This window comes from Martes martes (genome assembly GCF_963455335.1).
Source record: "Martes martes genome assembly, chromosome: 1".
Classification (NCBI taxonomy): Eukaryota; Metazoa; Chordata; class Mammalia; order Carnivora; family Mustelidae; genus Martes; species Martes martes.
This window is the reverse complement of record NC_137888.1, coordinates 167083039-167110160: the sequence shown is the minus strand read 5'-3', so window position 1 is coordinate 167110160 and position 27122 is coordinate 167083039. Positions and strand designations below refer to the sequence as shown.

The 27122-nt window shown below is 38.8% G+C and overlaps 1 protein-coding gene across 1 annotated transcript; it reads left to right on the top strand.

The window, feature by feature from the left end:
* Window positions 1-234: 234 nt before the first annotated feature.
* On the top strand, window positions 235-25704 carry THUMPD3 (THUMP domain 3 tRNA guanosine methyltransferase). Its single transcript, XM_080815035.1, is given in 11 exon segments — window positions 235-323; window positions 1817-2102; window positions 3164-3241; window positions 12310-12780; window positions 15283-15413; window positions 17655-17724; window positions 20811-20926; window positions 24287-24397; window positions 25118-25241; window positions 25439-25567; window positions 25569-25704. Coding segments are annotated over 10 exon segments (1527 nt in total). The 5' UTR covers window positions 235-323; window positions 1817-1847; the 3' UTR covers window positions 25611-25704.
* The last annotated feature ends 1418 nt before the right edge of the window (window positions 25705-27122 follow it).

Genomic DNA, 27122 nt, shown 5'->3' with positions numbered 1-27122 from the left:
ACGGCTAAGCACGCTGTAAAAGTTAACTACTATGATAACAGGCCACGAGCTCTGGGGGCCTCTCCAGGTTCAGCGTGCAGACGAGCCTAGCCCCAGCTGCTGCAGCCAAATACCCCCACAAGCAGCGACCCCGCGCACAAACCGTAATGCGCATGTTCTTCTCTCCCTGACCTTTCGCAAGCGCCCTTCCCCAGCTCTGAGCATCTGGGACCGCGCAGCCTAACTTCCGTTTCCGGGGAAGTCGAGGCGGCTTCCGGCGGCGTGACCTGAGCGCGCTGGGTCTGGCGGGGTGCTGGAGCGAGAAGGGTCTGCGCTGGCTGCCGGTAACCGGGCGGCGGGTGGGAGTGGCCGGGTGTGGCGCCGCTGTCCCTCGGGAGGGAGGGACGACCTTTGTCTTACGACCCTGGCCAACACCGAACTGGACTTTAGCCCGATCCTGTTGCGGAGCTTTTTTGGTTGCTTCTTCTAGGCCTTCACCCACACCCTGGGATTCCTGTCTCTGGGGCGGAGGGTGTGAGTCGGGAGACGCATTCCAGCCTGCGCCACTGATCGGCTCTCTCTGACCCTGGGCGGGATATGACCTTTCGTGGGCTCAAGCTGCTTTATTTAGGAGATGGAAGTCGTATTCACGGGGATTATGAGCTCCTTCGGGGCTGGAACTGACTTTTATTAGTGTTATATACACTGTCGCCTGCCCGGGCACAGAGCAAGAACAATGTAGGTGCTCTGCCTACTTGTGTTGTTCATGGTCACACAACCTTTGAAATCTAGTGAGCGCTGTTGATCCCCACTACCCACCTTTGTAAATTCCGCTGCCGTCCCCCACCCCGCGCTTATAGACAGGAAATTTGGCTCACTGTTACAGATATTTCACAAATACCGTTGCCACTCCATGGTTCCCAGATTAGAGCATGGATGTAAATCTTTTTTAAACGCATGATTCACTGTCCATTTCAAAGGAAGAAGATAGATATTCTCTTAGAAAGTTTTAATCATGGGCCTGGCAGTATGCTCTTCTCAAGTCTCCCAACAACTCTAGAAGAGAGGTATTAATTCCCGTTTTTACAAATGAGGAAATTAATGCATAGGAGAATAAACTTGTTTTAGGCCATTTGCCCCGTGAATGGTGAGGGCAAGAATTCAGACGCATGTCTGTGGTTCCAAAGCCCCATGTTCTTAACTACTAACTGAAAAAGGACTAGATGTAGAAACGTATTTGAATGTGTTCTTGCAGCCTCTGTTGGGGAATTGTTAACTCTATGAGGTGGCTGTTATCAACACAGATGGTCCCAAACCAAACATAGCATGCTGTGGAAATACTACTTCTCTATCTCCTTTTCTTCCTTAGCATCTATGTTGCTTTTTAAGTAATAGCACAGTTTTTACATCTGGTCCTCTGTGCCATGTTCTTCAATCCCTTTATCGTGGGTGAATATTGATTGATTCAGGTGTGTTGACTGCATATGGCCGTGTCGATTGTGTTGCCTTGTTATTCTAGCCCTCAAAAGCAGGTGTTTTGTTTTTTGTTTTTGTTTTGTTTTTTAAAGATTTTATTTACTTATTTATTTATTTGGGAGAGAGAAAGTATGAATGAGCAGTGAGGAGGGGCAGAGGGAGAAGCAGACTCCCTGCTGAGCAGGGAGCCCAATGAGGGGCTTGATCCCAGGACCCTGGGATCATGACTCAAGCTGAAGGCGGGCGCCCAACCCACTGAGCCACCCAGGTGCCCAGAAAGTAGGTGTTTTTTAATTATAGTGAAATATGAGGTGATAATGTTTAGGCATTATCTCTTTTTCTTTTCTGTACTGTTTTTAAGGGACTGTAGGCATCTTTGAAGCACTGCCAACATGTCTGATGTTCAGGAAGCCACTAAGCAGCTCTTGGATGTGAACCTTCATGAGAACTGGAGGGCTATACAAGTGATAGAAAGTGGTCCCAGAAGTGAGTCTGAGCACCTCCAAGCCACTATTGGAGCCACTGTACCTACTGGTTTTGAGCAAACAGCTGCAGATGAAGTGAGAGAGAAATTGGGGTCATCATGCAAAATCAGCAAAGACCGGGGCAAGATATATTTTGACATTTCAGTGGAAAGTCTGGCTCAGGTTTGAATGAAGCAATATTTAAAATAGTTTTCTAGAAAGGTCATTTTACAATTATTTTCTGCCTTACCGACCCCTCTTGAATCCTTTTTGCTTTTCTTTGCTCTGCCTCACATCTGGTGATTTTAAAGTATTATTGCATTTTCCAGAATGCAATAGTAGGTTTTCTGTAGTTTTAGAAGTGATCCTAGTATTTCCTGAGAATGAATTTCACCAGAAAGAATCCTATGTGACTTTTGAAGAAATTCTGAATATCAGGTGTCCTTGAATTTATTTACTCCAACATCTAACTGAAGTTTAGACTTTGGTGGTAAGGCATAAAGGAGAGATTTTTCTTTTAATATATTTCAAGGAAATTCTTGCTCAGAAGTAATTAGGAACCACTGAAAGGGAAAAGTGCTCAGCAAACTGCCATCCCACTTGAATAAAAGCTAACTAATATCGCATTACTACATAAGCATCATGAGAGCGGGAATTCTTTGGGTTTTCTTAGGCTGATACCTCCCAACTTCTTAGGGTCTGGCATATAGTAGACACCCAATAAATATTTGGGGGATGAATTGGCAAGCAAATATTTTCCACCCAGTATCTTAGTTAATAACCTCAACTGCTTTGTGAAGATAGGGCTTTTATTATCCTCACTAATTATTAGGCTTAGGAATAAGTAACTTCAGGGTCGCTCAGCTAGTAAGCACAGCTGGACCTCAAACCCTGTGCTCTTAACCACTGTACTCTACAGTGTACCCTAGGGAGCCATGAGGGAAATATGATAAAGCACCACTTGTCTATCTTTATCTTCCTTTCTCCCCTAAACCTGTGTTTCCCTGGTAGCCCTTCAAGCTATCCTTCCATCTTCCTTCCTATATTTCTGTAGGGGAATAGAAGCTAATGGGTAACCAAAAGCATGGGAGACTGGGGAGATGGGAAAAGTTTAAAGTACACATTATAGGTATTAGCTTCTTTAAAATGTTTGTACCTAATTTTTTATATTTAAGCGTTGATAGTTCATGTGATTCAAAAGCTATTTTAGGACTTTGTTTCTAACATTTTTTCCTGTTCTCCAGGTTCATTGTCTGAGATCAGTTGATAACTTATTTGTGGTTGTTAAAGAGTTTAAAGATTACCAGTTCAAAGAAACAAAGGTGAGTTTTCCCAAACATGGTAGCTGACTTTCAGCCATCTTCCCCAAAGAGATTATTCCCACATTTTGCATTCTATCGTTTAGCATTACTACTGCATATATATTATAGAATACTGGGAGGATTTTATATAAAAATGAGAAATTTGTTGACCGCTCATTCTAAAAGTTTTTATATTTTATTTTTAAAGATTTATTTGAGAGGGGGTAGAGAGTGGGGGAGGAGGGACAGAGGGAGAGGGAGAGAGAGAACCTCAAGCCAACTCCCCACTGAGCACAGAGTCCAATGTGGGGCCTGATCCCATAACCCTCAGATCATGACCCCAGCTGAAATTGAGTTGGATGCTTCACTGACAGCCACCCAGGCACCCCAGCCAAGAGTTGTTTTTTAAAAAATCAATAATGTGAGTAGTGGGCAAAACAGATGGGAGAGGGTCAAAAGGTACAAACTTAAAGCTATAAAATAAGTAAGTCCTGGGGATGTAATGTATAGCATGATGACTATAACTAACGATACTGTACTGCATATTTGCACGTTGCTAGTAGAGTAGAAGTTAAAAGATCTCATCACGTGATAAATTTTTAGAACTATGTAGGGTGATCGATGTTTACTAGACATTGTGGTGGTCATTTTGCAATATATACAAATACTAAATCATTATGTTGTACACGTGCAACTAAAATAATGTATGTCAGTTACATCTCTTTTGTAAAAGATGAAAGAATAACAAAAAATCAGTTAATAAAAGTCAATATAGTAAAATATTGAATTGTATAAGAAACAAAATAGTTTGATTTTATTACAAAAAGGTATATACTTTAGATTAGTTTTGCTTACATATACGGTTTCAAATAGAATTGCTTCCAGACTGAATCAAAGATTAAGTGACTGAATCATCTACATATAACACTTCTCTCTCACAGTTCTGCTTTTGCCCTGCTTTCTTCTCTAACTTCATTTTTTTTAATAAAACTAAAATAATATCTAAATACTCCTTCACTTCTTAAGACAACGGCTCTGTTTCCAATTTGTATTTAGCGTCTGATTCCTAAATATTGATATGCTAACTAAGTTGGAGATTGAAAAATAGATTGCAGTAAGGCCTTAGTATTTCTCCACATTGTTTTTTGGCCAGGTTTCCAGAATCAGTTGCTTGAAAACTTCTTTCTGTGGTTTATTGCCTGTATTAGAAACAATGTGTTTTTAAAATCTATGATATACTGCCTAGTTCTCTAGTTTTTATTTATTGGCAACAGGTTGATTTCCAAAGCATTATTCAGTAACCAGTCGAAGTGATGTGAACCCACCAGTCTAGAAAAAATAAAACCAGACCTAAAAGAACTCAGGCTAAAAATAGATTAAAATTGTGTTAATTAAAAATGTAACTTTCAATACTAGCATTATAACCCTTCAGACTTCTGATAATCATTGTCAACTGAATCATATCAGTAAAACTGGAACATAACAGGCAGGCTACTGAAAATTTTGCTGTTTAGTATTTGGAAATCTTAATAGCCAATTCTATACATGAGTAAATGCTAATAGGCATTTTTAAAAACTATAAAAAAAATTAAAAACCCTGTAAAGTTCCAACTTAAATTCTGGCCTTTGTTAATTTTTTTTTTTTTTAAGATTTTATTTATTTATTTGACAGACAGATCACAAGTAGGCAGAGAGGCAGTCAGAGAGAGGAAGGTAAGCAGGCTCCCCGCCGAGCAGAGAGCCTGATGGAGGGCCTGATCCCAGGACCCTGGGATCATGACCCAAGCCGAAGGCAGAGGCTTTAAACCACTGAGCCACCCAGGTGCCCCTGGCCTTTGTTAATATTTTCTTAAATTCCTGGGTTTTTGGCATCTTAGAGTTTGAATTATTTTGGATGGTTTTGAGCTCCACTTGGAGGTGAATTTGATACTATGTAATGGTTCTACATGAGCCAGCTTTTCAGAATTGCATTGTAAGTAACTGCAAAAGAGTTTGCTGGTGGAAGTCCCAAAAGAACAGCAAGGATTAAGGTAGATTTTCAGATCTGTGCAAGGGCATGTATGAGACCATGAAGTATTGTTAAGCCTTTCCCTTTATGGACTTAAAATGCAACGTATCCCCATACTCTTGTTTTTATTTTATTTTTTCGTGTGTGTATGTGTGTGTGTGTGTGTGTGTGTGGTTTTTGGTTTTCTTGTTTTTGTTTTTTCCCATACCCTTGTTTTTAAATATTTGCTTCTTGTTTTCTGTTGCCCATCAATTTCATTGTTTGTGGCATTATACTTTCCCATATCTTATAAGTAGCATGTTAACTAGTATTCTTATAGGTCTATAGAGAGATATTCAGATATCATGAATTGATTAAACTATTTTAAAAAAAGGTAACATCTATGCTTTATATGGGTTGTTTTTAAAACTGGGTAATACATGGGGGCGCCTGGGTGGCTCAGTGGGTTAAGCCTCTGCCTTCGGCTCAGGTCATGATCTCAGGGTCCTGGGATCGAGTCCCGCATTGGGCTCTCTGCTCTGCGGGGAGCCTGCTTCCTCCTCTCTCTCTGCCTGCCTCTCTGCCTACTTGTGATCTCTGTCTGTCAAATAAATTAAAAAATATATATATTTAAAAAAAAAACAAAACAACTGGGTAATACATGTACTTAGAGCAAAATTGTAAAGATCCAAAGGATATCCAGTGAAAAGTGTTCCTCTATCTCCAAACCATCCAGTTCCCTCCCTGGAGGCAACTTCTACTACCAATTTCTTGGCTATCCCTCTAGAGATATTTTATAAATATGTGCATTTTATGTACTTAGACAAATTAAAGCATGCCATACATACTGTTTTGTGCTTTGCCTTTTCTCCTATATCTTGAAGATCATGCCAATGTCATGTTGGATTTTACTACATCATAATTTAATCTCATTTAGGACTTTAGGGTTTTTCATTCTCTTGCTATTACAGTGGTTCAGCAGATATCCTGTATATATCCATATGCCTACTCAATCTGTGGGTCATTTTTCTGTTTAAAAAGGTAGTTAATTGGGCGCCTGGGTGGCTCAGTGGGTTAAGCCGCTGCCTTCGGCTCAGGTCATGATCTCAGGGTCCTGGGATCGAGTCCCGCATCGGGCTCTCTGCTCAGCAGGGAGCCTGCTTCCCTCTCTTCCTCTCTCTCTGCCTGCCTGTCTACTGTGATCTCTCTCTATCAAATAAATAAATAAAATCTTAAAAAAAAAAAAAAAGGTAGTTAATCTTACCAGTATTTATTGCTAAGTCAGAAATGTTTGGTCTTGGTTCTGTCACATTTATGTTACACACATTCTGCTTTTTCTTACTGTAAGTTTCTCTATGTGTTTTCTTTGCATTTTTACAGATTGTTTTATACTAGTTTGGAAGGTTTTGTTTTTGTTTTTGTTTTGTTTGGTGCCGAAATCCAGCTGTAAGCTTTCTAGCTGTTATTATAACTACAACTAAAACTACTATTTAGTATTTTTTTAATCCCTACTAAGAACAGTGATGAAGTTGGCATTTTTTCCACATCTCCCTTCCTTCCTTTTCACCCTCCAGTTTTATTTTTTTCTTAGTGTTGACCCTTGTGCTTTTAAAAATTTATTTATTATTTATTTTTTTTTAAGTAGGCTCCACACCCAGCATGGAGCCCAACATGGGGCTTCAACTCATGAACCTGAGATCAAGACCTGAGCTGAAATCAAGAGTCAGAAGCTTAACCAAATGAGCCACTGAGGTGCCCCAACCCCGGTGCTTTTAAATATATTTGCTTAGCAGCTTTAACTTCTATCCTTTAATCTCTTCACAGAGGAAGATGTCAGCATCTTTTCTTTCCTTCCTCCTCTAACTACATTCCAATTTGTGATATTTACAAATGACAGATTCTGCCTGTAGTCATAATCCGTTTTTGTTTTTTTTTTTTTAATTTAAAGATTTTATTTATGTACTTGACAGAGATCACAAGTAGGCAGAGAGAGAGGGGGAAGCAGGCTCCCTGCTGAGCAGAGAGCCTGATGCTGGGCTAGATCTCAGGACCCCAAGACCACGACCCAAGCCGAAGGCAGAGGCCCAACTCTCTGAGCCACCAGGCACCCCACCCTGGTTTTTTTTTTTTAATCTCTTAAATGGCATTAGTTCAGAAATGATTCTTTTTCAGCTTTATGCTTGATGAATAGCTTTAAGTATAAAATTTGGAGTCATGCTTTTCTTCCTGAAAAATATTGTAGGCAGTATTCTTTTTCTTCTAGCATTAAATGTTGCCATAGGGGTCCCTGGGTGGCTCCGTGGGTTAAAGCCTCTGCCTTTGGCTCAGGTCATGATCCCAGGGTCTTGGGATCGAGCCCCGAGCTTCCCCCCCAACCGCCTGCCTCTCTGCCTACTTGTGATCTCTGTCAAATAAATAAATAAAATCTTTAAAAAAAAAAAAATGTTGCCATGGAAAATTCTGAAGCCATCTTGTTTTTTTCCCCCCTTATTTGTTGCTTTCTTGATATTTTTGCCTCATGCCCAGATTTTATTTTTAATCTCTGAAGTTTTACAAGTTGATCAGGTTGTGTCTCATTGTCAATAATTCCTTGTCAAGACATGTCAGTTTATAGAAATGTTCATATCCGCATGCATTTATTGAAATTTTTCTTGAATAATTATTATTATTATTATTTTTATTAAGTAAGCTTTACATCCAGTGTGGGGCTCAAACTCACAACCTTGAGATCAAGAGTTGCATGCTCTACCAGCTAAGCCAGCCAGGCGCCCCTAAGTTTTTTTCTTTCATTATCTCAAATCTTTTCTTCACAGATAAATCAGTTATACATATGTAGACTCTCTTGACTTTCTTTCATGTTTTAAGATTTTCTTTAATCTTTTTTTTACTTTTTGCCCACTTCCATTGTATTTTCTTAACCTTTTTCCACATCCTTGTGTTTTCAGCAGTGTCTTTTGTATGTGGTGCTTTCAGTATGGTCTTTATTTTTGCAGTAGTTTTATTTTTTTATTCCACTTGATTCTTTGAACTCTACAAGCTCCTGTTTCATCTTTTTATGGTGTCTTACTTCATCTTTTTTCTGCTTTAATATCTCTGCTTGGAGCTCTTATTTTACCAAGGTATTTCCTCATTCCATTTTTTTTCTATCATGTCAATATGTTTGATCAGTTTTCAACTGCTCTGTGGCGGTGTCTTTCTGGTCACTGTTTTTTGTCTGCTCTTTGTTTTTCTGTTCCTTTCCTCCTTTGTCCTTTCTTACGTTCATATAAATCTCATGCTGATAACTTTTGATGATTGCTCAGCTGTGAATGAGGAAGTTCTCCTGGACCTGCTATTGATAGGAGGCTCCTGTGGGAGAAACCAGGAACTGTTCCAGGCCAGCAAGAAATTCCCCTGCTTTTCTGTTAAGTTCCTTCTGACAAAGGGTTGTAGGTGAATGAGGTCTCTCTTCCTTCTTTTTCTAAATAGCTTTATTGAGGTACAATTTCCATATTATTGCATAAATTCTTTTAACCAGTACTTCTCTCTAGCCTGAAGAGATGTGCAGCTTCGGTTATTTACAATGTAAAACATCTCTCCACAGCTCTGCCTTATCAACACAGCAAATAGAGCGTGTCTGTAAGATTCCTTGTTTAGCCTCCATTTTCTCCCTTGCTTGTTCTTGGTACAGACGAAGTCTAGGGAATCTCCTTCTGTTGGTATACATACTTCTCTGCTATTCCAAAGAACAGTTTATTTGCTACAGCTTTGCAGACTGCTATAACCTTTATCTGAAATATATGGGCATTCTCCCTCTGGTGTCTTCCTGCACCTCTCTTTGACCCTCACTGCACTTGGGAATTCTTAGGTTAGATTGTTATGTTATGGTTCAAGGTTTTAGGTATCGTGTAGATTCTCTTAAGATAAAGGAGGTATTTCCATTTGGTGGTAGTGTTTAGAATGGTGTCTGGAGAGAGAAAGGGACTGTGTGAGTGTTCTCCATGACATTAAACCTCCAAGTCCTGTAGATGTCCTTTATAAAAGGGAAATAATTGTAGATAGAATTGCCAAACCTGAAATTTACCATCATTCATCAGGTTTCAGTTAGTATCAGAACCTTCACTCTTCTCCATTTCAAGTCTCAGTTCCATCAGTGAACACTGATATCTTTCTATTTTGATCATCAGTGGCATATACTGTCTATACCAGCACTCTGCAATAGAACTTTCTTACTGGAATGTTTTAGGTCTGCACTGTCCAGTACAGTAACCACTAGCCGTTAGCATGTGAATGTGGCTCAAGTGATCGAGGAACTGAGGTGGGGTTTTTTGCTTTTGTTTTTGTTTGTTTGTGTTTGTGTTTTTGTTTTAAATAAGCTCTATGCTCAGTGTGCAGCTTGAACTCATTTATGACCCTTAGATCAAGAGTCACATGTCCTACCACCTGAACCAGCCAGGTGCCCCTGAGCTTTTCATTTTAAGTAATTTTACATTATTTTTTAAAAATTATTTTTATTCTTTTATTTTTAAAGATTTGTATGCTAGAGAGAGAGAAAGTGAGAGAGAGAGCATGTGTATAAACAGGGGAGAGGGACAGAGGGAGAGGGAAAAGGAGGCTTCCCATTGAGCCAGGAGCCCCACCCATAGGCTCAAACCCAGGGCCCTGGGATCACGACCTGAGCTGAAGGCAAACACTTCACAACTGAGCCACCCAGGTCCCTTTATTTTACTTACTTTTTTTTTTTTCCCCCTTATTTTACTTTCAATAGCTGCATGTAGCCAGTGCTCCTGAATTGGACAGCATGGCTCTGCACCACACTTTTTTTTCTCCTTGAAGATTATGTATTTATTTATTTGACAGACAGAGGTCACAAGTAGGCAGAGAAGCAGGCAGAGAGCAAGGAGGAAGCAGGCTTCCTGCTAAGCAGCAAGCCCGATGCGGGGCTCCATCCCAGGACCCTGGGATATTGACCTGAGCGGAAGGCAAAGGCTTTAACCCACTGAGACACCCAGGTGCCCCAGCACCACCCATTTTAACATTTAATCACATTATCCAGTAGCCATTTATTGAGTACTGTTTGTATGCCAGGCACTGTTTAGATGTGTGGCTTATAGCAGTGGTCAAGACATGTCAGGTCTTTCCACCCTACTTCTGAGAGAAGCTTTGATGGTGAACAAAACATAAACCTAGTAACTTCAGATAATGCTAAGCTCTATAAAATAAAATGGAAAGTGAATGACTAGAGAGGACTGCCTTATGAAGAGCAGGTCTCAGAGGATATGCCTTTTAAATTACTAATGAGATGGGAGCAGTGCAGAGACCATATGAAGTAAGTATCTTTGAAGTAGAGGTAAAAAGGCAGGGAGAGAGAACAATTCTGAAGTTATATAAGCAAAATAGGCAGAGGTCAGATTATGTTGGGCTTATTTAAGGAATTTAGATTTTTTATGTGCGGTGGGAAACTGTGGAGAGGCTTTAAGCAAGGGAGGGCATGATCAGATTTACCTTTTTTTTTTTTTTTTTAAGATTTTATTTATTTATTTGAGAGAGAACAGGAGAGGAGGATGGGTCAGAGGGAGAAGCAGACTCTTGGCTGAGCAGGGAGCCTGATGTGGGACTTGATCCTGGGACTCCAGGATCATGACTGGAGCCGAAGGCAGCCATTCAACTGACTGAGCCAAGCAGGCACCTGATCAGATTTACTTCTCTTTTTTTTTTTTTTTTTTAAAGGATTTTATTTATTTATTTGACAGAGGAATCACAAGTATGCAGAGAGGCAGGCGGAAAGAGAGGAGGAGGCAGGTGCCCCGCTGAGCAGAAAGCCTGACCTGGGGCTTGATCCCAGGACCCTGAGATCATGACCTAAGCCAAAGGCAGAGGCTTAACCCACTGAGCCACCCCCAGATATACTTTTTTTTTTTTTTAATATTTTATTTATTTACCTGACAGAGAGAGATCACAAGTAGGCAGAGAGGCAGGCAGAGAGAAAGAGAGAGAGAGAGGGAAGCAGGCTCCCTGCTGAGCAGAGAGCCCGATGCGGGACTCGATCCCAGGACCCTGAGATCATGACCCGAGCCGAAGGCAGCGGCTTAACCCACTGAGCCACCCAGGCGCCCCTCCCCAGATATACTTTTTAAAAAGATTCTGGGTACTATTTAGAAACTGGATAGAAGGGCACCTGGGTGGCTCAGTTGTTAAGCATCTGCCTTCAGCTCAGGTCATAATCCCAGGGTTCTGGAATCGAGACCCACATGGGCTGCTGGCTCCAAGGGAAGCCTGCTTCTCCTCCCACTCCTCCTGCTTGTGTTCCCTTTCTTGCTGTGTCTCTCTCTGTCAGATAAATAAATAAAATCATTAAAAAAAAAACTGGATAGATACATTTTTCACTGCTTCTGGTTTCTTTTTCCTTTTAAAAAATACTGTTTTTTAGGGGCACCTGGTTGGCTCATTCAGTGGATCATGAGTTTGAGCCCCACGTTGAGTAATAGAGATTACTTAAAAAATAAGTAAACAAATAATACTTTTTTAAAAAATTACTTTTAGGGGCGCCTGGGTGGCTCAGTTGGTTAAGCGGCTGCCTTTGGCTCAGGTCATGATTCCAGGGTCCTGGGATCCAGCCCCACATCAGGCTTCCTGCTCAGCAGAGAGCCTGCTTCTCTCTCTTCCTCTGCCTGCTGCTCTGCTTGCTTTTCTGTCTCTCTGTCAAATAAATAAAATCTTTAAAAAAAAAAAAAGTTACTTTTAAAAGTAGTATGTATACATAGCACAAAATTCAGAAGGAAGTCAGTCAGTGAGAGGTAAATTTCCCTCCCATTTTTCATCCACCTACTTCCCCTCCCTAGGGGTAACCATTTTTAATAGTTTCTGATTGCTTACATTTTAATCTTAAAACCCAACTTCTGATCTACAGGTCTAGTATTATTCTTCGGTTGCTTAATTTGTATTTATCTTAAATTTCAATGAAATTTTAATTTCCTTAATTGTAGACATTATTTCCTCTTTTGTTCTGTACTTCTTCCACCCCCAATGTAATGATTAATGTAGTCTATAGGCAAAGTGTAGGGATTTATTCAGTGAAAGTGATGAGAGAGATGTATGGATTTCATTCTCTTGTCCTTTATAGGAAGAAGTTCTCAAGGATTTTGAAGAACTGGCTGGGAAGCTTCCATGGTCAGACCCTTTAAAAGTATGGAAAATTAACACCAGTTTCAAGAAAAAAAAAACAAAGCGCAAAAAGATAAATCAGAATTCAGGTAGAGAAAAGATTGATAATGGACAAGGAGACAAAACAGATGAGAAAGAGGATAAAAAAGGATTCACTAATAATACCTTAGATTCCCATATCTTAGACTATTATGAAAATCCAGCCATCAAAGAAGAGATATCAACATTAGTAGGTGATGATTTGGCATCTTCCAAAGACGAGAAGGATGAAAAAGAAGAAACTCATCCTAAAGTGCTGAAGTTTAGAGTCACATGCAACCGGGCAGGAGAGAAACATTGCTTTTCCTCAAATGAGGCCGCAAGAGATTTTGGGGGTGCTGTTCAAGATTACTTTAAGTGGAAGGCTGACATGACCAACTTTGACGTGGAGGTACGTACTGGCTCTGATTATGGTGATTCAAGAAGGCCGTCACAGATAGGTAGCATTTTTAGCCTAACCAGTTTTACGGTCAGCTAAATTGTGGCCACGGAGCTAATAGGGTGTGGTTAACAAGAGCATGGGCTATGAGACAAATCTAGATTCAGATTTTGACTCTACAACTGCTTAACTTTGGACAAGATACTGTCTCTGAGCCTCTGTTTCAAATGGAGCCAGCAGTGGCATATACTTCTAAGTGTGTCCTGAAAGTTAAATGACATAATACATTTTGGGTATTTGGTGTGATACCTGCTGAAAACTAAGTGCTCAGTAGATGGGAAATATGAAGACTTGAGTTTTTTAATCTAGTACTTTTTACATTATGTGGACTTTCAGATTATAAAATCCAACCAGAATTAAAGCAGTTATTTTGTATTTTGTGTCTTGGTTGTAGAGTTTTACTACGAAAAAAAGTGGAGTACATTTTTAAAATAAACCCCAACCTCCTAAAATCAGGACATCATTGCTAATACTCATCCTACAGGCAGTTCTTCCCTTTCTTAAATTCTGCTAGATCCATAAATCTAGATGCCTCTTTTTGCATTCTTACTCTCCTTGGTCTCAGTCTTCTGCTAATCAGGTGATTCACAATGTGGGCCATGCTAAGTAGTCTTTAAATCTCTAACAGTTTAAAAGGCCCATAGCACCTGACATTTTCACCAAGAAGTCATTTTCTGTTGCTTTTGGGACACTTGAATCTGGGGCAAGTCAGTTATTCTCTCTGTACACTTTTCTTGCATATCAAATCAGAAGAACAATTCCCCATTCCTTTTTTTGATGTAATAGCTGTTACAAGAATGACTAGGCTAACTAGAACAGTCATGTCCAGAAGTTAGCAGGGGGGCTCAGAGCACAGATTTTTGAAGCCACACTGCCTGGATTCAAATCCCAACTTCAGTGTTCCATGACTTTGGGTAAGTAAGAGGACATCTCTGCCTCAATTTCCTTATTTTATTTTATTTTATTTTATTTATTTTTTTTTTTTTTAAAGATTTTATTTATTTATTTGACAGACAGAGATCACAAGCAGGCAGAGAGTCAGGCAGAGAGAGAGGAAGGGAAGCAGGCTCCCTGCAGAGCAGAGAGCCCGATGCGGGGCTCGATCCCAGGACCCTGGGATCATGACCTGAGCCGAAGGCAGAGGCTTTAACCCACTGAGCCACCCAGGTGCCCCTCAATTTCCTTATTTTAAAAGGAAGATAATAATACCTAACTCTCCTGGGGTGCCTGGGTGGCTCAGTGGGTTAAGCCTCTGCCTTCGCTTCAGGTCATAATCCCAGGGTCCTGGGATCAAGCCCCGCATCGGTCTCTCTGCTTGGCGGGGAGCCTGCTTCTACCTCTCTCTCTGCCTGCCTCTCTGCCTACTTCTGATTTCTCTCTGTCAAATAAGTAAATAAAAAATCTTAAAAAAAAAACAAACCTAACTCACCTGAAAGCAGTGTAACATTATGTGTCAACTACACTGCAAAACAAAAAAAAAATAAATTAAAAAGATACTTAGCTTGGAGGATGTGAATATGAAATGAAGTAGTGAATTTAAAGTAGAGACCAATGGCTTGCATATAAGAAGTGCTAGGTAAGTGTCAGCTGGTGCTCTTGTTAAGATCATGTTATGTGGAAGACTGGAGAATGTTTGTTACTTGAATAGTTTATATTTCACCATGTGTTAGAAAAACAGTAGGACAAAAAAGTATTTCATAGGCCTTATTAAGTGAGTCAAATTTAAAAACACAGTAAGAAAATAATAGGTGATAAAGCAAATATGACGTGTGGTCAACAGTTGGTTAATCTAAATGCAGGGTATATTTAGGAGTTACTATGCAAGTGTTCTAGTAGCATTTTTATATGTTTGAAACCTTTTCCAAAAAAGTTAAAAATTTAAAAAAAGGTATATAAGCCATAAACCTATAAAATATGTTGATATTATAAAAATTCAGGGGATATCTGCTTACAGTAACTTACAGTAAATAAAAAGAATAAAACATGTTTTAAAATTTAAGAGTGCATACTAGATGATTTCATTTATATGAAGTTCAAAAAAAACTAATTTGTGCTGGTCGTAGTCAGATTAATGATTACTTTGGGTGGGTACTGACTGTCAGAGGACAAGGCGGGGAGCCTTCTGTCCTGTGCTAGAAATACTGTATATCTTTATCTCGATGGCAGTTACACAGTGTGTATAAGTAAAAGTTCCCTGTGTTGTATATTTGGGATTTGTCCACTTTATGTAAAGTATAGCTCAATGATAAAGTAAAAAATTCTAATTAATAAAGTTTAGTAACAGTGAAGTGTAAACAATCCTAAAACTTTTATTCTTTTTTAAAGGTTTTATTTTTAACTAATCTCTACACCCAATGTGGGGCTTAAACTCACAACCTTGAGATTGAGAGTCACGTGTTCTACCTACTGAGCCAGCCAGGTGCCTCTATTTTATTCTCTGTTTTTCTTCTATAGGTTCTTTTGAACATTCATGATAATGAAATTGTTGTGGGCATTGCATTGACAGAAGAGAGTCTCCATCGAAGAAATATCACACATTTTGGACCTACAACTCTTAGATCTACTCTTGCCTACGGGATGCTTAGGTAAGAGAATGAGTTTGCCATCTAGATTAAAGTGACACTTTTGGGGGCACCTGGGTGGCTCAGTTGGTTGGTTAAGTGTCTGAATCTTGATTCAGCTCAGGTCATGAACTCAGGGTCCTGGGATCCATCCCCATGATGGGCTCAGTGCTCAACGGAAAAGCTACTTGAGGATTCTCTCTCCTTCCCTTTCCTCCCACCCCCCACTCACCCACCCCTGTACTTGCACTCTCTTTCTCTCTCTGCCCCTCCTGCTCGTGCGTGCTCTCTCTCTCTCTCTCTCTCTCTCTCTCAAATAAATAAATAAATCAGGGCACCTGGGTGGCTCAGTCTATTAAGTGTTTGACTTCAGCTCAGGTCATGATCTCAGGTCAGAGGATCAAGCCCCTTGCCAGGCTCTCCACTCAGTAGGGAGTCTGCTTCTCCTTCTCCCTCTCCCCTTCCCCCTGCTTATTCTCTCTTTCCCTCCTTCTCTCTCTCTCTCTCAAATAAATAAATAAATAAAATCTTTTTAAAAAAGAAATCTGACACCTTGATTTTAATTTTCCCTTTGAAACACTTGAATTTTTTGTGAAGTACTGTGTTGGAATTTAGTGGATAAACAACAGGATAAAAAGCTAATGATCTGTTTCTTTCTTTTGTATCTAGTGTTGATTCTTTGTAATCCTGAAAATATCACATGACTACCATCTCCATTTTCTTGATTTTAAAATGAAAACAGTAGTTTTCATCTGCCTCTGAACATTTCTGTTTACAAAGGATATAGCGTATGTTGGGAAATACAGCAGATTTTTCTATGTTTCATTTCTGTGCCATGACACAGATGAAAGCAGAGATTTTTATATTTTTAATTTTTATTTATTTATTTTAAGTAATCTCTAAACCCATTTTGGGGCTCAAACTCACAACCCGGAAATCAGGAGTCACATGCTTTACTGGCTGAGGCAGCCAGGTGCCCTGAAAGGAGAGATTTTTAAAATGTGTATAATATGGGGTGGGGGGGGGCAAAAAATGTGTATAATATGTAAATAAACACAGGGAACTTTTACTAATATTTTTAAAATTTGTACTCACAGCATCTCAGGAACCATCCAGGATTTTCCACTTTTTCAAGTGCAAGACCTAGCTTTCTTTCTTGTTTGTCCTTTACCCTTTTATTGGGTGCTTCTTCCCACCTCTAGGACAAGTTGTCTTCTCTAGGTTTCTGTTCTCCAGACTGCAAAGTGGGTTTGATGTGAGACTTAAAGGATTGTTAGTGAGGAGTAAATGTAGAACTGTATGCTTAATACCGGTTACATAGTGTCTGGTATATGCTGGTATTAATTGTTTATTAATTATATTTCCTTCTCTTCCAGTCTTTGCTTCCTCTTTCACTCTATTCATCCATGGAGTTACAGTTCAGCACAATTGGAACCTATCTATACAATGACAGTAATAGAATACTGGGCGCATTTGATAAAGGAACAGCTCCCAGTCTTCCTTCATTGATTTAACAAACATTTATTGTGTATTGCCAGGCATTATGGTAGGAGCCAGGAACATGGAGAGTTCTTTTGGGTGCAACTATTAGAAACCTAAGTAAGCTAGTTTAAGATTTAAAACAAAAAACTGATGATTGGATAGGAGGGGGTATTTATAGGAAAGATACTGAGAAATCTTGGGGCATCCACAAAAAATCTGAAGGGCTGTTAAAAAGATTAAATGAGATAATGCATGCAAAGAGCTTAAATCCATGACTTGGCAAATACTGAGTGCTCAAAGTAAAGCAGTTATTTTGGCAAGGTTCTTTAAAATTAAATTCATAAGGAAAGGAATATTAATTGTCTAATTGCCAGTAAACTTATTATCAATACTTATCAACACATGTTTTACTTGAAACACAGTTGAGTTTTTTTTTTCTTACGGAATACAGGTTTATATACAAAATAACACTGTGTTTTCTAAAGACATGGATGGATAGATGTACATGTATATATTAAAAGATCTGGAAGCTAAATTCCATCTGTCACTGAAATGTGATTTTGGATGAGTCAGAGGGTACTTTTAGCTGTATGTAATTTTTTGGTAACTAGGATATAGACTCAGTCTCTTAATTACAAATTGATTTTTAAAATGAATATTGATTGGTGTTCCTTAATGCCAGCATTAATAGGTCCTTGATCTTTATAGCTTCAGGAATAGTCTGTGTGAAAGCCTTAGCTATTGATTGAAGTCTTTTCATATAGGCTGTTTTCTCTTCTGTAGGCTCTGTGCTCCTCAACCTACTGATATAATAGTTGATCCGATGTGTGGAACGGGAGCAATACCAATAGAGGTAATAATGTTTCTTTACCTTTTGATAAGCAAGTGATACATCTAGAATATTCTAGAAGTAATGGGCAAATTACACAAGATGAAATCATCAGAGTTGGGTCAGTGGGCCCCCAAGAGTTTTAAAAGAATTGCACTAGTTTAAAAAAAATTTTTTTTTAAAGACTTTATTTATTTGACACAGAGCAAGGGAGAGTGAAAGAGAGAGAGAGCAAGCACAAGCAGGAGGAATGGCAGGCAGCGGAGAAGTTGGCTCGCCGCTGAGCAAGGAGCCTGATGATGTTCCCTGGTTGGAGACCTGAGGTGAAGGCAGCCACTTAACCGACTGAGCCACCCAGGCGGCCCCAAAATTTTTTTTTAAAAAAGAAATTGCACTAGTAAAGCTGGGATTTTGTGTGAAGGGTATAACCACTTACTACAACTAGCTAAGAAGTGGTAGATTATAAGTGGTAGTTACTCAGTGGATCACAGAGAAGGCTGAGAGTTAGAAACTGTTAAGTCCCTTTTCTTTTCTTTTCTTTCTTTCTTTTTTTTTTTTAAAGATTTTATTTATATATTTATTTGACAGAGAGAGAGAGAATCACAAGCAGGCAGAGAGGCAGGCAGGTGGGAGGGGAAGCAGGCTCCTTGCTGAGCAGAGACCCCGATGCAGGGCTGTATCCCAGGACCTTGAGATCATGACCTGAGCTGAAGGCAGAGGCTTAACCCACTGAGCACCCAGGCACCCCAGTAAGTCCCTTTTCTATAAGAGACAAGCTGGTAGACTTGAAGGCACAAGCATAAACTGGAAGGTGTTCCATCTCTATAAAGTGAGATTATGCTTCTTAATCCACATAAGCTCTTGGAGGGAGTAAATATAGTTGTAAAATGGAGAAACCTATGAATCTTATTTAGATTTTTCAGGAAGTCTAACATGGGTACACACAAATGCTCTTAAATAGTTTTCAAAATTACTGTGATACTCAGGACTCAAAAACTGCTTAAAGCAAAGCAGGAAATGGAAAGGCATTTTCTAAGTGAAGAACAAACAGGAGAGTCTCCTTGAATCACTATTATCTAAACTTTAACAAAAATTTGGAAGAGGGTGCTCCTCTTTGAAATTGCTTAAAATTTATTTTAAAAAATTGCTTAAATTAAAAAAAAATTGCTTAAATTTATGAGACATAGTAATTTCTTATATAGAGTATATTTAAAGCCAGTGGGAATAAACTGCATGGAGATACACAGATTCTGTGAGTGGGCAGAAACTGGACAGATGAACAAGTCCAAAGCAACCCAATTATATTGGAAAAATAATCCAAACTGCAATTAGAAAATGACATGTGTCATCTGGGAGTTAAAAATCCTAGAAGGAAATCTTGGTAGTCTAGATGACTACTGTTTTCTGGTAGTGTGAGCTAGAGAAATTTACTCTGACTAAAGAGCTGTCAAACTCAAGTTGTTGAGAATTTGAGGAACAAAGCATTAAACCATGATGTACCTATGTCTTAAATAGAAGGGAAAGTTGCCACATGTCAAGAAATATACAACAGAGCTAGAGAGAGTCCAGAAGAGCCCCCCCACCCCGCCAAAAAATACAGATAAAGGTTGAGGCATTTCCATTTAAGAGTAGAGACATGAGAGTGTTAATATAGAAAAATTTAAGATGATATATGATCAGAATGAATGCAGTTATGAAAGGAATTGACAGGATATGTATACAGAATTGTTCACGCAAGTATAAAATAGTGATCTGAGTTCTTTTAAAATTTGGAAGTACTACAAAATTCATCTGGCAGAGGCTGAAAATATAAACAGATTTAGATGAAAAAAATGAGTGTTGGGGAATCAGAATCAATTGAGAGGCTTTTATCAAAATCTGTAGGTCTCTTCTACATCCCCTCTAGATCACCCTCAAGTATGTGGGCAAATGAAAAGACAGTGAAGCCTTGTGTTCATGGATATGAGTGTATTCCTGTTTACAAAGGAAGAGGTACTTCTACCTCATCCCTAAACAGAGGGCAAAACTTCCCTCTGCTTTCGTATCAGAAACCTGTGAATCTAGAACATTGTTCATCCTAGGGTAGGGTGTTACCTCCATTTCACAAATGACATGTAACGTTGGTATTTATGTTCTGTCGACGTGTTTTTGACTTAACATTACAGAATCTTTTCAGGGATGTAGCAGTGATCATTCAGAGGCTTAATGCAGTGTATACTACATTTTATTTTGAAATTTTCAAATACCCCTATATATATTATATATATATATATAATTTATATATATTAATATATATTATATATATTTACATATATAATATATATATGTATAAATTTTATATACAAAATCCTGTAATGACAAAAGGATATAGGTTAGTGATTTTAATTTTGTTAAATTTTTCAAACCATGGTTGTATTTCAGGTTTGTAATGCTTACTATGTGCCAGACACTGCTGCCTGAGGGATTGAATAAAATATCAGACTTGTCCTTAGGGAGATTCCTTGAAAGGCAGACAGGTATAGAAATAATTAAAAAGCAGGTGCAGTGGGGGCACCAGGATGGCTCAGTGGGTTAAGCCTCTGCCTTCGGCTCAGGTCATGACCTCAGAGTCTTGGGATCGAGCCCGCGCGTCGGGCTCTCTGCTCAGCAGATCCTGCTTCCCCTTCTCTCTCTGCCTGCCTCTCTGCCTACTTGTGATCTCTCTCTCTGTCAAATATATAAATAAAATATAAAAAAAAAAAACAAGTGCAGTGACAGTATGTACAAAGTGCTTTGGGTTGGGGAGGCAAATGAGAGACAGCTTGGAGAGTTGGGGTTGATGTGAGAGAGTGTGACATTTGAGCTTGGTCTTGAAAGATGCATAGGAATTCAGCAAGTGAAGATGAACAGGAGGGCTTTTCAAGCAAGGGGAATAGCAAAGTTCACAACATGCAGTGTTCTACCACTTTAGAAAAGCATTGGATTATTAGATTGGATTGTCTAGTTTATTGGCAATCAATTGAAATGATTTTCCCTTTAATCATTTCTGGGTTTTGGGGTGTTTTTTAATTTTTGTTTTGTTTTGTTTGCAGTTTGCTACTTTGGTTTTAATATATACTGTTGTCTTTTAGGGGGCTACTGAATGGTCTAACTGTTACCATATTGCTGGTGATAATAATCCGTTGGCTGTGAATAGAGCAGCAAATAACATCTCATCTTTATTGACGAAGAGCCAAATTAAAGAAGGGTAAAAATTTAAAAGATTTTGTAGCATTTCTTAGACTTAGATGGCCACTTTTTATATTGACATTATGAATTAATACCTCCAGTGCACTGTGACATTGTAACTAAAATGAATATACTGTGAGACTCCATTAAATTTTAAAGCCATTTATTGAAAATAACTTAAAAAAACATGTTTTTAACTATAATTTCTCCACCTAGTGCAGCTGTGTTTATTTGTCTTCCTTTTTCTTATTTGTGTATCTTTTTTCTTACTTAATGGAAAAATACTGTGTTGATTCATTTTAATTTTATACATTCCCACTTTGAACATTTTTAGATTTTTATATTCCTGTCTTTTAAATGACTGCATATTTGTGTAGAAATTTCCTCTATTATTTGGCACTCTAAAGCAGTCTCAAGAGTTGAAGAAACCTGAAAGCCATATCCACAGTACCTAAATGTCCTATAGGAGATCCTGACCAATGGCCTTCCAGTCTGTATCATTATCTCTAATGGCTCTGTCTCTGAAGGCTGTCAGATCCGGCTTTGCACAACTTGGAGTGCTAGTCATGAACTGAATTCCTCTCTGTACCTTCTGTAGATTTGTTTTAGACCCACTTGGATCAATAAAGAAAAACCTTAGCCCTGTGTCACATGATGCTTGACATCAGATCTTTGAAGGGTTACCAAAACTCCTCCTCCTCCTCCTCCTCCAAAATCCTCTCTCCTGCAAGCAAAATATTCTAAGCCCCTTCACCTGTATCCTTTCTCTGCACTGGAAGTCCATTGGTGTCTGGGAAATTTTTTGTTACAGTATCTTAAGCCCTGGCCCACTACTCCCAAGTTACATTCAGTGATGCAAGCTGTGCCAGCCTTTCACTGTTCAGTTTCATCTGTCTTTGGAAGAATTGGTTGAAATGTCACTTGGTCTTCTCACCAGAGGCCTCATAAAATTGTTTCTGTGAAACAGGTGCCCTTATTTTATATATTGCCCTTAGATAAAGGTGCCCTGTATTTTCTTGGAAAGTGGCAGGAGTGGGTAGTGGTCATTATATTTGTTGAACTGTACAGATGCTCGATATCCTGAATACATAGCCCAGGGAAGTGGTTATATCCCATGACTGGCCTTAGCAAACCTGGAAGCAGCTGCCTCCATAACCCTTAATGTGAGGTTTATATCTGTAAATAGAAATCAGTGGTTTTAAAAAATATATATCCAATTGATGCAGGTATTCCGATTACTTATACATGGTATCCTTCATATTATTTTATGTCTGTATGTTGGTTATTGTCTTTACTAATTTTTTTAATTAGAATCACCAGTGCTTTTAGTTGTTTCATATACTGTTCTGTGTTTTTATGCTCACTGCTTGTTTCTTTATTCCTATTTCCTGTTGAGGTTTTTTAAATTTATTATTTAAAATTATAAGTTGGGGCGCCTGGTTGGCTCAGTGGGTTAAGCCGCTGCCTTCGGCTCGGGTCATGATCTCAGGGTCCTGGGATCGAGTCCCGCATCGGGCTCTCTGCTCAGCAGGGAGCCTGCTTCCCTCTCTCTCTCTCTCTGCCTGCCTCTCTGCCTACTTGTGATCTCTCTCTGTCAAATAAATAAATAAAATCTTTAAAAAAAAAAAAAAAAAAAAAAAATTATAAGTTGTAAGCTATGTTTTTCTTCAATGATAAAATTTCCTGTTTTGGTTTCTTTTTAAATCATTGGTTGTGTACTTGTCTCACTGATGTAATTGCTCAGGGCAGTGCTTTTCAAAATGTAATGTGTATACGAGTCACCTGAGGATCCTGTTAACTAGATCCAGATTCAGTAGGTTTCAGATGGGACCTGGGAGTTTGTTTCCTAGCAAGTTGATGGGTGATACTCATGCTGCTGGGCTGTGGCCCAACTTTGAATAGCAAGGGTTTAGATAATTTTTTTGTACATAAGTAGTTGAAAGGTTTTAATTTGCTTTATTGACAATGAATTTTTATGGTACATTTTGTTGCATATTTATTGAAATTTTCTTGGGGCTTAGTACGTTTTTTTGAAACCTGATAAAACATTTTTGAACAATTTATTTCTATTTTCTGTATATTTTATCTTGCTTTTCAGACACTCTGTACCTTTTTTGTCTATTCTACCTCTACTATTTATCAGTCTCTTAATATTTTATGTTCACTTCTTGTTTTGCTGCAATTATTGGTGCCCATAAATGTGATTAATATGCTTATTTTTGATAATCTGTGCTTTTCCCCCCTATTATGGAGCAACTGCCTTTATTGCACATTTTCTCTTAAATTCTTCAGTAGCTCTCAGTAGAATAACCATTTATTTCTCCTCAGTATTTGATTTGCCTTTTTTTTTTTAAGGTTTTATTTATTTATTTGACAGGCAGAGATCACAAGCAAGCAGAGAGGCAGGCGGGGGGGTGGGGGGGGAGGAGGGGCGGGGGCGGGGGGAGCAGGCTCCCTGCCGAGCAGAGAGCCCAATGCTGGGCTCAATCCCTGGACCCTGAGATCATGACCCAAGCCGAAGGCAAAGGCTTTAACTCATTGAGCCACCCAGGCGCCCCTGATTTGCCTTTCTTAGCCTGTGTGTTATTGCCTGTTGTATCTTGCTTCTTATAGAGCAGCTTTGCCTTAATGAAGAGGATTTGTATCATTTATATTTTTTTGTTTTTTTTTCAGTCTTTTTGTCTGTGTGCTACATGTTTAATTTTTTTTTTTTTTTTTTTAAAGATTTTATTTATTTGACAGAGAGAGATCACAAGTAGGCAGAGAGGCAGGCGGAGAGAGAGGAGGAAGCAGGCTTCCTGCTGAGCAGAGAGCCCGATGCGGGGCTCGATCCCAGGACCCTGGGATCATGACCTGAGCCGAAGGCAGAGGCTTTAACCCACTGAGCCACCCAGGCGCCCCGCTACATGTTTAATTTTAAAACAAATATCTCTATTTTATTAATTTTGCAGATGTTTCTCGTTACTGAGATCTACCAAACTTCAGATGTGTCACCCCATAATCTTTTTTCCTGTGGTCACTGATGTTTTACGTTCAGTTATATAATTTAAGTGCTTCATTACTGTTGTCATCTTTTGCAGTTCTTTGTGTTAGTCCTGTTTATCCCTTGATCTGTTTTCTTAAATTATAGATGAAACCAGACATCTTTTGAAACTAATCTTGACCATTTTTTAAATAGTCATTATAGATTTTGTCATTAGAAGTTTTATCATATGACCTTATGCTTTCTTCCTACACTTTGGCTTAAAAATTTTACTTATTGTTAATGTTGTCACAGATATTATCATTTTAGTAGCATTTTGCATTTTATAAGTTTCTTCATAAATGTTTTTAGGCTTTATACTTCAAAATAATAAGCACACTGACTTTGTCCCTATAGCAAAGTGTCCTGGAGCTTGCCCATAGATGCTGTTCAGTGGGATATCTGCAATCTGCCATTGAGAACTGGCTCTGTGGACATTATTGTGACAGACATGCCATTTGGAAAAAGGTGGGACTTGGCTTTAAAAAAAAAAAAATGAGTTTTACCTTCACTTGTTAAACTAGTACCCATCTTATCTTCCAAGATTCTATCAGAAATCTTCAATTTCTTTTAGTAGAATTATAATATGATGGATTCACATGTTTTGTTTCTTCTGAGAACTCATTAATTAACCACATTTTGACCCTGACCATCACAGGCTAACCCACTTCCTGGCCCATTGCTGAATTACAAGATACTTCCAAAGGTTGAGGAAAATTTGGTTTGAATCCTCAGGATAAATGTTTTCTCATCATTGGTTTGGTTTATGTAATGTGTTTATTATAGTCATTAAGAGGACAACTTATATAATTATTATAGTTGTCAAAACAAATTTTTCTGTAGCCAGTTCATCTATTTCATATTTCTAAGTCAGATTACTCATTTTTACTTATTTTTTTTTTAAGATTTTATTTATTTGTCTGAGAGTGAGCACAGGCAGCCAGAGAGGCAGGCAGAGGGAGAAGCAGGCTCCCTGCTGAGCAAGGAGCCCAATGCAGGACTCGATCCCAGGACCCTGGGATCATGACCTGAGCAGAAGGCAGCCACTTAACCAACTGAGCCACCCACGTGTCCCAGATTACTCATTTTTAGGCTTCAGCATTTTATTGTAATGAGTTTTTAACTTCTCATTTTTAGTTCTAGATGTTTATCTACTAAGTGTTTGATTCACTGGATCTTCTTCTATAGGATGGGCTCCAAAAAGAGAAACTGGAACCTTTATCCAGCTTGCCTACGGGAGATGAGCCGTGTCTGTAAGCCAGGGACAGGCCGAGCTGCACTACTTACTCAGGACAAGAAATGCTTTACCAAGGTGCTATAAATTAGCCCAAAAATTTACCCTGTGGCAACTTTAGGATCTTTTAATTTATTAAAACTTTTCTTTAAAAAAGGTATATTAGTTTGAGTAGGATTTGTTTTCCTTTCCCCCATGGTTTCTTACTACCAACTAGGCCGCTGGTTGGCCTACAGATTTTCTGCTAATTACTTTTCCTTTTTGTGTGTACGCAGGCATTATCTGGAATGGGACATGTTTGGCGGAAGGTACATACTGTCTGGGTGAACATAGGGGGTCTTCATGCAGCAGTTTATCTTCTGAAACGTACACCTCAAGCTTTTGTTCATCCTTCAGAACAAGATGGGGAAAGAACTCCTTGGTGATGCAAAGAATGAAGATGGTTAATGGTATTTGTGTGTCCCAACACTGGGAATGTCAGCATGAAGAACTTGGTTTGAAAGAAAAATAATGTTAATAAAATTGCAGTTTGCAGTTTAAACTGGTCTAAAGCTCTTCACCTCTGTATGCAAAAGGTGTGAATGGAATTGAAGTTCTTAAGCGGAGCTTTGGAGCTCTTTTTGAAGGACTGGCTGGGCAGTTACTACCTAAAATGCTTTCAAGATCCTAAGCCTCCTAAAAAGCTCTGGGATTTGGGTTTTGAGTATGTTTTCAGGCTTCATAGCTGTTCCTATTTTCCACTGTAGCAGGCAGAAAGCTACCCTGGCCTAAAGGAAAGGAAGAGAACATAATCAAAACATTTTGGGCCATATTGCATTCGGCTTTGCTCTTCATAGTTTCTCAAGTTGGCTTTAGCTCACCCTTAATAAAATGAAGCACTGCATTTTGCGAATAGTGTTTGCCCCATGACAAGATGAAGTCTCACAAGACCAACTGGAAAGTTTACCATCTGCCTTAAAAATTAAAATATGCATGTTATTAAAATTAATGTATAAAACTAAAATAGAGGATTAGGATTGCTCAAAGGAATTGCAAATTTCAAAGTCTTTAAGAAAACTTCATGAGAATTCTTCTATTTTCTCTTGGATCTGTATTCATACTTAGCTGTTCTTCCAGTTGGATAAAATCCTGACTGGAAAATGAAATGAACATTAAGTCCTTACAAAAATGATGCATCCCTGGGACAAATAGTACTTGAGGTACATGTGGAGTTCTTTACAGTATTCAGTTTATTTGGGAGTTTTAGATATCTTGTATTTAGAATAAAAGGACACCTTTTCTTTGAAAGAAGAATTCACATAAACAGTATAGCCAACAGCCCTAGTCTGGTTTCTCTCTGCATCTACTAATACCCCACACTTCAGCATGAATTAGAAGATACTTTTAAGGGTTTTATTTCCTAGACTGGAGTTTTTACCATCAGAAAGCATAGCTGCCCTCTTTTGGGTTCATTGAAACAATCTTTCACCTCTTTTTATTTTTTAAAGATTTTTTATTTGAGAGAATGGCAGAAGGAAGAGGCAAAGTGGGGAGCCTGATGTGGGGCTCAATCCCAAGACCCTGGGATCATGGCCTGAGCTGAAGGCAGATGCTAAACCAACTGAGCCACCCAGGCACCCCTATCTTTCACCTCTTTATAAATCATTTAAACTTTTAACTATTAGGTCAGTAATCAGCAGAAATGGAAGTAAAAGGACTGTCTGTTTTCACCACTGTTTACCTACCAAGTGCCTGGCAGAGTCTTGCTGAAGTGGGCATTTAATATTTGCTGAATAAAATAGTATTTTTGCATGTTGGCTTAGTTTTTAAGTATACCAAATTTGTGCTTAACCCATCATATGGGTCAGTAATGTTCACGTTTTAGGTGAGACATACAAGGGTAACTGTTGGGCACTTGGAAATTTAAATGTTTAATATTAGTGAGCTAGCCATAGAAAAAGTAAGACACCCTGATTCTCT